The 12,963-nt window shown below is 37.0% G+C and overlaps 1 protein-coding gene across 3 annotated transcripts in view; it reads right to left on the bottom strand.

The window, feature by feature from the left end:
• Positions 1 to 12,963, bottom strand: part of LOC131315640 (uncharacterized) — a 38,254-nt gene that overhangs the window by 19,383 nt on the left and 5,908 nt on the right. For all 3 annotated transcript variants that reach the window (XR_009196835.1, XM_058344814.1, XM_058344815.1), the window contains exons 2-3: positions 3,198 to 3,300; positions 1,009 to 1,116 (exon numbers count right to left, since the gene is read on the bottom strand). Coding sequence is in view for 2 of the 3 variants with exons in the window: in XM_058344814.1 (XP_058200797.1) it covers positions 1,009 to 1,116; positions 3,198 to 3,300 (211 nt within the window). In the remaining variant the exon portion in view is untranslated. The remainder of the gene's footprint in view (positions 1 to 1,008; positions 1,117 to 3,197; positions 3,301 to 12,963) is intronic.

The raw sequence follows: 12,963 nt of genomic DNA, 5'->3' as shown, positions 1-12,963 counted from the left end.
TTTCCACTGACTTTCCGGTAAGTCTACCACCCTCTTGAGGAAACTGTCACCAATATCAGTAGTAAAGCAAAACCATGAAGATAATTATCATGTAGTACACAAAATCCACTAAGGTACATATATGGAAGATTGTATAAGCCCTTCCAAGGTAAGAAAAAGGCTCATCTTCAACTGATTCTAGGATTGACACTTTGGAATAGAAGCTTCATATAACTCTTGAAAAACTGAAGCATCGCTCTGTACATAATCATGAAACAAGTTCTTCAGTGCAGTGCTAAACCAGATTATATATCCTACACAACCAAACTATCCGCATCTTTGAGCATGCCTCCACCATTCTCCAGGATTCAACCCCATCACCTCTCAAGAAATTCTTAAAACATAAAATTATGGTTAAGAATCACTGTTACTACTCGAGGGGGAAAACAAGGTTCTTTGAGCTACTCTCGGCAACCTAACCACATTCTTCTGACTGCATACCAGCCATGCATACGCAGATATGAGGATTTCTCGAGGAATATCAATACTGAGGTGCCATAAGTTCACTGGGATGTGATCTCGATACTTATCTAGATTGAGTTACTGTACACACATAATATTCGGACACTATTGAAACTATAAATTGGATACTATTAAGATAATGTCTACCCTAGAAACCATAAACAATAACCTATTCGATCGGTGTCAATCTACCACAAAAGCTCTCTAGCCTTTTTCCCAATAAGCACGGCTGTCAAAAGGGTTTTGCTACAATCCATTTGATATGGAGAATAGATATAATCTAAGAGTCAGACACATCAAATGTAGCATTTGAGGATTCGTAGATATGGATACTGATACGAATATGTTATGGCAATCCGCGCACTAAATATTTAGCATTACATTGTCTCATACACTAAGAGTTCAATTTTGGCCAAAAGCTTTTTCTGTATAAAATTTGTTAGACCTTAAACATAGATAAGCCAATTAAGGCTCCAAACTTCCATAAAAGATAGAATAGCACCGCACCTCTTCATATTGGCCATGTGCATAGTGAAGTGTAGCATCACCAAGCTTTCGTGTTACTTCTGGATTTAGTTTATTCTTTGATCCCTTCCGCCTCCCTCTCTTCCTAGACTGTACAGGAAAGAAAAGCAAGTAGTACATAGAATGAGAACAGAAGGTGATATAACATGCATTGTAGATGTCACATGCCAACTATCACCAAAATAAGTAAGTTGGATGCAATATTTAACAACAGGAAAGAGAAAATTATGAAAGGGATAAGGCCACACCATCACGGTCTCGATATTAGTAGCAAGGAGCTCCTAAAGTGGTGTCACTTCCACCTTAGGAGTGTGCTCCTACGCTCCCAACAAAGGAGCTTGACGGGAGCCCACTCCCACTAAGATGAGAGCACACTCCTTGAGAAGATGGGAGCTTTTGTACGATCCTTGTGCCGGAAAATAGGGATTATCACTTGACTTTATTAATTGGTCTTTGATGAACTCATACATCTAGCCCAAGTGATGATATCTGGAAAAAAAAAACCATATATTGTAACACTAACCCATTTCTTAACTTATGGTGGAGTTGGCCCATATTTTTACTCCCTAAAACAATTGCACTTTTAAATTTTATATTCTATGCTACATAATTTCGTAATATATGTACAAGTTTCTTTCACGCTCACAACCTTGGGAGTTTATATATTCCCCCACTCCGTGCAACTAAGGTCTGATTCCATACTGCAGGATAATTGATTCATATGATTGCTTGCAATGAGGGAATTAAGTGTACATAGCTTAATCTGCGGGAATCGGTAGCTGTTCCTTTTATAGAATATATATTCCAGATTACAAGGAGAAGGTCTTCCTGAGGAAATAAAATTTGAATTTTTTCCAGAAAATATCCTTACTCTCATAGACTTGTCAGTTTTAACTAAGGGATGGAAAACCATGTTGGACAATATTCAATGAGTTGAGAGGCATGATAGTTTGGACGTTGCACTAAGTCACTAACAATGAATGAGGTGGTGTAGTGATTTATGTAACGAGGAACAAATCATTTTCAAGGCAGACTTTGAGAAACCCTTTAACCATGTCAATTGAAGATTATTGGGTTTGGGGTAAAAAGTAAGGTTTTGGAGACAGAGAGAGAGATTGCATTAGTGGGGTTGCATTCTAGGACCTGTTTAAAGCTACTGGACGCCTCAGACAAGTGAGTAATCCCCAGTATACCAACATTATAGGCAGATATGTAGGCATAGTCTTGCTGATAAAGCCAAGAAGTGGGCTTAGTTAACGCTCTTGGTAGGGATTGTGTTTAAGTTTCACATTACGGACAATAATGATACCATTTTTCCCTTCTCGCAAGAAGGCTAAAATGGTATGCCAAGATATCTGAGTTTACTGCCGATCAAAAAAAGAAATCCGAGTTTACCATCTATTAATTCTTAAAAATCTGATATCTTAGAAGTAAAATGTTTTGTCCCCTTGTAAACACCAACTAAGAAAATAAATAAAAAGATAAGGAAATGAAAATATTTGTGTCCTTGAAAATATTAATTGGTTGAATCAAACACTTTAAAAAGTACCAACATTTGGCATAGGTATGTGGGTCAGTAAACACCATGTGAGAATATGGAGATGAATCAATGGTTGTTGAAGTGCTTAATAATCTCTACAAGGATCTTAAAAAATGCTTGAGAGCTCTTGCGAAGCGTTTGCCCAAAGAGCAAGGTAACATGGAAACCCCTAAACTTGAACTTTTCAATTGATGAGATTCCTAATTCCAATATAAAATAAAATGTCTCACTTCGAGAAAAAACCTTGGATTTGATTAATCAAATTCATGATCCCTTGTCAACATTTTCAGATGTCAGGGACTCACACCCATAAGTTGATCCAATCCACCCATATTCTTAAAGACTTAAAAGTGATCCATCCATGTTTCTTGCTTCAGGGTGACTATTTCGACTTTGATAGACCAAGAAACCTTGTTTATCCTTACTAATTAGATGGAAAGTGGGTCGTCTCAAAATTAGTGTCTGCAAGAAAACTTACTAAGTCGTAGCATAATCGTCTTGATAATTGCTTCTTTTTTTTGTCTTCCAACTCTCACACTAGTAGGTTTAGTGGCTACTACACGCCGAGGAGGTTAACTAACTATGAAGTTCTAAACTATAGCTGTGAAGAAATGACCAATAATCACAATACCTTCCTTGATTTCTTCTGTCGACCATAGTTCATGACTTCCATTATTTCTTCCATGCTCGCTCCATTGAAACCCTCTTGCCTTGACTTATTAACTGGGCTTTCACTACCAAAGAAACTTGATAAAATGAGAGTACACTTCAAGTTTGCAATGAGTATGGCCAGAACACTGATCATTTAGAAGTATTCATCCAAAAACGGACACAAACACCAGCCAAATTACAGGAGCACTAAGGCCAAGATAAACTAATGAAAATAATACTTTGCAAAAATAAGATGTTGATTGGGAGCTGTGTGCCTGCTCGAAATCCAACCAACAACTGCCAGCTATGGAGTACCGACACTCCTAAACGCTACCATATCCAGCGACACGTATGGGACACGCCAAATGGATGCCAACAATGGATTGAAAGATCATGGCACTCAACAATGTGCACAAACAAATTCATACACTAGGCATATAGCACATGGATGTTGTGAGTTTCCATTCTCTAGTGTTTCTCTCTGCTAATGATTTGATTGTGACATTAACCTCCAGGGATTGGACAAATTTGACATAGTCTGGCCCAATCCGTCACTTCAGAATGAAAAATTGGGGTTAGGGTTATCCCGCCAAATCTAGAACTGCAATCAAAAGATTCAAAACAGCCAATACCAGCACCAAAGCGCTGTCCACGTGTAACGTTTCAACGAAAGAGCTATCACCAGGTAATGTTTCAACTTTTCAGTAACCTCAAAGGAAATTGAATGGGCAAGGTTATTTGGCTTCAATTTTTGCCGCCTTTTTTGTTGTTTGCTCTTAATTTTTACTAGAATTGGGCCAAATATTTCCATTGCATCATTCGGAATAGGAAAAGTATAAAAATAGAGCCCTAAGTGAGCTATAGACACTTAAAAAGACGGTCTTTTTAGCGTCATCTTATATGAAGCATTTTTTTACAACTTTTTGGGTCATATTTCTATATTCTTCCGTTTGCTCTTGTCAAGATGAACTATGTGATGACCGGAATCTAGTAAAAATTAGGGGGAACAACCAACAAGACAGTACAAAAAAGACAGCAAAAATTCAAGCCACTTACTGTTTCAAGTATGATAAGGACCATCGTAAAACCCTAGGGTAAAAGAGAGCAAAATGAAACAAAAATACAAAGCAGGAGAAGTAAATGCCGAAGCTCCATACTCGTGCTCAAGGCGCTCAAATTGCTGATAAGGCTGGACTCCGAAAAGTAAAAGCCAGAGGATCCATCTCCCCCTCGAATCTGAATGCACACGCACCATCTCCGTCTTCTTCTTCGTTGTCAGTTTCATCCTCGTATTCACCATTGTCATCCTCATCTCCCTCTTTCTGTTCTTGGTCGTCTTGCACTAGTTCCATTCTGCTATCTCGTTCGTGGGTGTCTATGGAATTCAAATTGGTGAATGAATTGCTCCTTTCTATTGTTTTGGAGAATGAATTACTTTCGCCCATTTTTTTTTTTTTTTTAATCCGCTACTTTCGCCCATTCAAAACCTATGATACACGAATACACTGTACAGTATAGGTATCCTACGATTTCTACCACTCCTTCGGAGAATAATATGTATCACATCATGTATTTCTTCATTTTAAGAAATTCTATAATACGATCATGTATTTTATAATTTATATGCATATTTTAATTTTGTACCTTATTTCAAAAAAACAGAATCCCAAATACATTAATCAATTTAATCTAAGCCTTTTTGATCTAATTATGGTATCTTTCAAGTCATTTACTAGAAATTCATCCTCAATGTTGTAAAAAAGAAAAATCATACTTCGATTGTATTTTGTGTGACTTTTCTTTTCCTAACAAAGGGAACATAATCCCATAATGTAATAGGCCCAAACTTAAACTTTTGCATCTTAATTTTTTTAAAATGTAGGCTGCATAGTTTGTTGGTGTTATTAGTTTTATCTATTTTTTAATTATAAATTAATTATGATTAACGATGTTGAAGTATAAATTAAATTTAGTATTTTGACAAAACTCCAATTGACAAAACCCAAATATAATAGATATTATCGAAAAAGATATAAATATCTAGTTTTTAAAACTCTAAAATATTTAGCTCTAGAAGTTCTAGAATATTCTTGTGAAATATTTGGAGTTTTTTTTTGTGAAAATTAGTCTCATGTGTAATTCTAGAATTATGTTTAATTTCTAAAAGAGATTTTTAAAATGAAAAAGTTTTTTAAAATCCGTACTGTCCAAAACATTTTTAGATGATTAGATTAAGAGCGGTGAATGTTAAGCAATAATCGAAGAATTCTTTTTTAAATTTCTTTTTCTTTTTTTTTTTGTCTCACTTAACTAGGGTGATAAACGGGTCAAACAAGCCGAATAGGTAGCCGGTCAAACTTGGTTTGATAACTTAACGAGCTTCAAAAATATGTTTAAGCTTACTAGCTTAGCTTGTTTGTGAGACGAGCCAATGTCAAACGAGCTTTAATCAACTCAAATATGAGCAGATCTCAAGTTGCTTGAATCTTATATACACAATAAGTCGAACAAGTCGAGTACTACCTTGTTCAAACTTGGCTTGAAATCTTAACCAACTCAAAAAAAAATATTTGTTCAAGTTTGATTTGATTATGTAACAAATAAATCATAAACAAGCTGTAACGAACAAACACAAACACAAACGCAAACTCGAATGTCGAATGATGAGAATACGGTAGACAAGATTCACAAGATATTTCTTTTTTTCCTTCAAATGTTGCTAAATGAAGTGGCACAGTGATCGCGCAGAATGATAATCTTCCACAATTTAGTAGTACAAAAGTTAAAATCCAAATAGCTAAGAATGAATATGTGCAACTGAAAAGGGGGTGACTATTCGCAGCCTGTATTTTCTCCCTTAGCCCATTAAAAATTTTCAATTATACTCGATAGGTCGTTACCGAAATTGAGATACATTTTCAGTATATAATTACCGAAATATAATATTTTTTCAACAGCTATTTACCGAAAATGTATGTTCAGCAGTTGTTTACCAAAGGTTAAATATATTTTCGACATGTAGTTACCGGAATATAATCTTGTTTTCAACAGTTATTTACCGAAATGTTATATATGATTTTCAACAACCATTTACCGAACTATAGTGGGCTAAGGGAAAAAATACGGGGCTGCAAATAGTCGCCCCCCTGAAAAATTGAGAGATGAAATAAGTAAAATACTAAAATTCACGAAGTTTTCTTCTTTTTTTTGAATTGCAAGAAGGGTGGGAAGGAACGACTAGCGTAGCAACGGCTCTTGGGCGTGACCATAGGGATTCCGACCCATTGTAAAATATCCGGTTTGAGCCATAATTACTTACTATCCAAAAAAGTGAGTCCATTACCACAGCACCACTTAGATAATAAATGGACAAAGCGCCCTCCATGCAAGTCCCATAGTTGGCGGGACTCGAACTTGGACGGATGACGTACGGGAGGGAGGAAAACACTTAAGCCCACTCAATTTGAGCAATAAAATAAATACTTGTGTGTATAAATTGTTAAATTTATAGTGCTAAAATCATAACCATGACAACCCATCCCATTACCCGTTTTGTAATCTCAGAGTATTAAAAAATCTTAATAAAAAAAAACACTTCTGTGTATAAATTGTTAAAATTGTTCACACCAAGTTAAAAAAATTAATTGAATGCTATTTTAAATTAGTGCAAAAAAATTTAAAATTTGTGTCCAAAAGTTCTTGATTTGTTTTGTTTTGAAAAAAAAAAACCACGACGGGAGTAACTCAATGGTTAGAATTATATATTTCCTAAGAGTCAAGAAGGGATGAACTAATGATGAAATTAGGTTCTGATAAAAAAAAAAAAATTAGGTTTCTTTCTGGCAGCTTGAGATTGCTAAATGTTAATTGCTCGTTGATATTGTACAGAATTATAATTTGAGTACAAATTAGTAACATTAAATGCCCATATATATACAGCCATAATACTTTAATTAGAAAAAAGTGAAGTTCATAATATCAAGAAAAAACAAAACTTAGTTACAGAGTAATCTACAAGATGGAAAGTACATGGGAACTTTTAAGTTACATAGAAAAAAATCAATAATTCTAATTACTCAAAAAAAAAAAAACTTTGAAATGACCCCGATAAGGTAAATCAACGGTGTAGATTTACTCACTTCTAAGTGAATCTGTACCGTTGATTTACCTTTTCGGGATATACTTTCTGTATACCTAGCATTGCTCTAAAAACATAGGACACCATATAAGTATATAACAATGCAGCACATGACACCATAAGTAACAATAGGTCTCGGTTTGGGTAGATATTTGTTAATGTGTGAACATGATGATGTTTTCTTGTTCCTTTTAATCTTTGTAACAATTTTAAGATTAATAAAATTTATTTTTTGTTGTTTGAAAAAAATAAGAAAAAATGTAGCACATTAGAAATACGGTCTCACCCATAGGGGTGGACAGATGCAACTAAATGACCCAGCTTTATAACAAGGAGCCACATTTCGATCTTCCATGTTGTAGATGCACATGTCTTTCCCTCCTTCTCGCTTGGAAAATGTGTATCCTGGCCAAAAATCCTCCGTGTAGTGGATACAGTTTCGTTTAACCCCTTTGGAATTGGAGGCTTGAACAGAGATGGAATCATTGCACCCCACGAATAGTGCATTGTCGCCTAAACTCTGTAACTCCACCCATGCCAAATTGTTTAAATCCACCTTAAATACTCTAAATTCCTTAGTCCTGTAATCAATCACCCCCTCACCGAGGTAGTCTCCCAAATAAACCAGCTGATGCCCATTTCGAATGACTATCATCTATCAATAGCTCCCCGTATGGGCGCTGGACTCCATTGGGTAATATTCTTTCTCCAACAAGACGTGTCATAGTTGGATAAAGGCACCAAACATCGCAAACAACTATCTTTTCGTGTCTAGTACCTGCATAAATTGACTTTCTCATTCTTCAATCTCCATAGTAGAGACACGTGGAACAGGAATTTGAACCCGGGATAATGGATGGAGTAGATTCATATCCCTAGTTTCGGATACTGTTACTAACCAGCCTAGTGACTCGAAACACTGCTTTCCTTTGCTTCTGGTAGCATCAATCTGCCGATTAAGTTTCCATCAGCAACACTAACGAAAAAACGATAATCAGCAACTTAGTTATTAGTTTTTTCATTGTTGGTCTCTTTAGTAAGCATAAGCCATGGAACCTCTTGAGACACTTCGAAATTCTTCTTCACTGCTACGGATCGCCATGATCTGCAAACTCTGCTGGAAGTTGAAAAATCTTCGAAAAACCCCACTCTTTCAGTAATTAGAATGATTGAGCTCTGCCCAATTTGCCATATGTTTGTTACTTCTAGACCTTAGCCCAAATCGAAAATTGACTTGGTTTTTTGTGGATTTGATTGAGCAAAAGGGGTTAAACTTTTGTTATGGGGAGGAGTCCTTCCTTTCCATTATTTTCATGTTTCCTTGGCTAAAATTTCTTTTTATTAAGGAGTAAATATTTCAATGTTTCCACTTTCTATATATATGCTATGCATGCTAATACCAAAAAAAAATCTAAAACAAAGAATCTATGAAAAAATGAAAATTTAGGTATTATGCAGAGTCTTATGCGGTGAGTATTTTATAAATTCCTTCCGCCGGGTGCAGAAACTATGAGTTTTCCACCACCATTATTTTGGGCCTCATGGTGCATTAATAATCGATCGAAACCGTTCATCTTGTAGAGCCCACAGAATAGTATTTTAAGTCAATAAATTAGTTTCACCGGACATCAATAGGTGTATCAAAGTTTAAATTTTAATTTATAAAACGAATGGTCATGGAAAGTTTATCTTGTTAAGTTGTTTGTTACCCAAGAGCATCCACATGAGCGTGCTTAAAATCTTAACCAAATTATACAGAAAGCCACTTTCACAATACACAACATAAAATGAGATTAAATTCTTTCTGCCGGTGGTGGAAACGGTGGGTTTTCCACTGCCGCCCATATATTGTGGATCCCATCATGCATTTGTTGTTATAATCGGAACCGTTCATCTTGTAGGGTCCATAGCGCAAAAAAATCACGTTGATTGGATATCGATAAATCAATCAAAAGTTGAATTTTAGTTAAAATAAAATGAACGGTTTGATCCAGTCTCCCAATTTGTACTTTGTGTAATGTAGCTAGAACACCTAATTTTAAAGAACCAAATGTGGAGATGCCACTATTTGTAAGATGAAAAGCTCTTAAAAAAATTGCACACAATTATAATTTCACCACACATTAGTAACATTAATGGCCACCAAGCAGACAAAGAATTTAAACCTCGGTCCTTGATTACAAAACGTAGCAGTCGATAATTATTAAGTTTTGCACTTTCTGATTCTGTTACGCCCCGATACAGTACTGACATACGGATGATAGTGATCGAATCTATTCGTCTTGCTATGTATTTTTGTGATTGAATTGTTATTTATCAAATAAAGACAAACGTTGTTTTGCGCGGTACTACCAAGCGAATGATCGGGATCATATTTTGGTGCACAATAAAAGGCCTCTAAGTTGGAATGCAGCACATCAGAAATACGGTTTGACCCATAGAGGCGGACAGAAGCGACTAAAAGAGCCGCCTTTATAGCAAGGAGCCACGCTTCGATCTTCCATGTTGTAGATACCCATGTCTTTTCCTCCTCCTCGCTTGAAGTTGGGGTATGATGGCAAACAATCGTCCGTGAAATAGATACAGTTAGGTCTAATACCTTGGAATTTGGCGACTTGAACAGAGATAGAAGCGTTGTCCCCCACGAACAAGGCATCGTCGCCTAAGCTCTGTAACTCCACCCATTCCCTGCTGCTTAAATCCACCTTAAATACTCTAAACTCCGAAGTCCCATAATCAATCCTAGACTCGTCCAAATCACTGTCTTCGTCCAAACCCTCATCACCATAGTCTCCCAAAAAAATCAAATCATGCCCGTCTCGAACAACTACCAGTACCTCCCCTTTTGATTCAACTATGTAGGCTCTCTTGAACCTTAGTATTTCACGAGGTATTCCTCCAACGACATGTGCCACCGTTGGATCACGTCCCCCAACGTCGCAAACAAATATGTTTCCCGTAGTATTAACTGCATAAAACTGGCCATTGTAATATGTTATATCATAGAAGGCACCCTCATGGGTTTCGATGGTGGTCCAAGCCTTGTCCCCGGGTTTCCAAAAACCAAGGTAACCGCAGCCTTCGTGAATAACCATGAGTACAAAGTTGTTTTCTTTTGATGAAAGACAAGGTTGTGAAGACAAGACGGCCTTTTGAATAAAGATGAAATTGTTAGGGAAGAGGTATTTGAAACCGTGATATAGGATGGAGTAGATTCATCTCCCCGGTTTCGGATAGAGTTACTAACCAGCCCAACGTCTCGAAACACCGCGTTCCCTTTGCTTCTGGTAGCGGCAAGTTACCAATTGGGCTTCCCTCTGTTGCAGTAACGAAACGACGATAATCATTGTCGTTGTCCTCGGCGAGCATAAGCCATGGGAGTTGTTGAAATCCTTTGAAATTCTCCTTCACCGCTTCAGACCGCCAAGATCTGCAAACTCTACCAAAAGACAAAAAATCTTCCAGAAAATCCACTCTTTTGGCAATCAGAATGAGAATATCTTGTAGTAGCTCTGCCCAGTTTGCCATAATTTTGCAACTGCAGAGAAAAAACTTAAACGGGTGCAGATGAAAGACAACAATGGAGGAAGGAATGCGAATTTATCGGTAAGGATTTAAGCCCTGACGAGTTTGGAGAAAGGAACGAGGAAACCCTGTACACCATCCTCTCTAAATTTATAGCCAAATTACCCCTTCAAAATTCGTTTTTCTATTTTCATTAGCTGCAGTATATTATATAGACACACTGCAGCGGTCTTTCTATTTTACCTTTATTCCTATGAGTTTCATTATTTCTTTATTCATCAAGCAATAAAAATAATATATTTTAACCATCGTACCGGATGTAACCCGGACCAACAACGGTGTTATCTGAATTGCTCATATCGGTAGTGTCGTTAAGAAGATCATCCATAAAAAAAGTCATCTTGATTGGATATTGATAAGTATCAAACAACATAATATTTAGAAAATACTCTTTTTTTTTTGGGTTTAGAGACATGTAGATTTCCGATTGAAATTTCTATTTTGCTACCAACTGAATAATCAAGCAATAATAGGAACGAAGAATAAACAATGGACATCGCCGGATATACATGAAAAAAAATCCTAAATGGGCAAAAACCATAGAAAGAAATCAAACAATATAAAAGACCTTACTACACAATTATGAATCCTCACCGATTGACTCAAGATCGATTGCAGCTACTCCATCTGCAGGCAGGAAACCGTGCTCCATATATGTGAAGACAAGCACAAACAATAAACGGCCGTTGTTTTCAATCCAATTGGATTAGTAGAATTCAACAGAGTGAAGGGCTAACAAGTTTACACTTGCCAAGGGTCTAATAGTTAGACTGAGAAGCACAAATTCTCCGAGGCATGAGACCGCAGATAATAGATCTTCTATAACTACTACCTCCCTCTGTTCCTTTTTAAGTGTCCAGCTTCGTAATTTCAACTTATTAAAAAGATATCATCATTACTCCTTTCACTTCAACTTTTACATCCAGTTTCCCTCATCCTCCATGGAAACATCATCATTACATTTTTAATCACTAATTTTTCAAAATAGAATATACTTTTAGAGGCAAAATGGAAAATTCACCAACTTTTACCCCACTAACTTTACAAATGGACATTTATTGAGGGACAGCTCAAAATGAAATACTGGATTCTAAAAAAAGGACAGAGGAATAAATAACAAAAAAAAAAAAATCTGAACAATGAAGTGCATAACATCTAGAAGAAACAAAACAAGGTTACAGGAAACGGGTGCAGATGAAAGACAACAATGGAGGAATGACAGACTCGGTTTTGTGAGGTTCACAAAAGGTGCCGTGAGTTTGAATCCAAAACTTGGACTTGGAGGAAGGAATGTACTTATAGGATAGGGTTAAGCCCGACGAGTTTGGAGAAAGGGAGAAATTTTTGGTTTTTTGTGAAAAAGGGGTATAGTCCACGTGGTATTCGAGCACGCATTTGAGCCTTCTAAATGTGTTTTGGACAGCTAGGATTTGGAGGCCAAGAAAGGAGAAACTTTTGGGTGAAAATTGGGTATAGTCTACTTGGTACCCGAGCATGCATCCGAGCCGTCCAAATGTGTTTTGAATGGTTATGATTAATTTAGAGGCCGCGAGAGAGGAGAGTGGTCGGCTAAGTAAGGGAGAGTGCTCGGATTTGAGCTGTCCAAAACACAGACGGCTCGGATGCGCATTTGGTACCCAATTTGCACCCAAAAACTTCTTGGAGAAAGGAAAAAGGAAACCTGTACACCATTCTCTCTAAATTCAATTGCCGAGGTGAGTTGGTAAGTGAATTTACCATCTTGCCCATTGACAAGAACCAAGGTCGGCCCACGTCTCGTGTGTGGTCAGCCGACCGGCGTTAGCCCCTTGGGCCCGTGAGACGTTGTATGCTTTGCGTTGCAGTAGGCCTTTGGGCCTAACGTCGATGCTGCAGAATATAGCCTGGGCGGGCTCCCACATCGAGAGTTTGGGTTTGTGTGTGTGTATAAAGTGTCTACTGATCCTCTCCCTAGTCAGCAATTGACAAGATCCTCTCTAACTTTTTTAGCCAAATTACCTATTCAAAATTCTTTTTTCTATTT

This window comes from Rhododendron vialii, chromosome 2a, assembly GCF_030253575.1.
Source record: "Rhododendron vialii isolate Sample 1 chromosome 2a, ASM3025357v1".
Taxonomy (NCBI): domain Eukaryota; kingdom Viridiplantae; phylum Streptophyta; class Magnoliopsida; order Ericales; family Ericaceae; genus Rhododendron; species Rhododendron vialii.
This window is presented reverse-complemented; position numbering and strand designations above follow the sequence as displayed.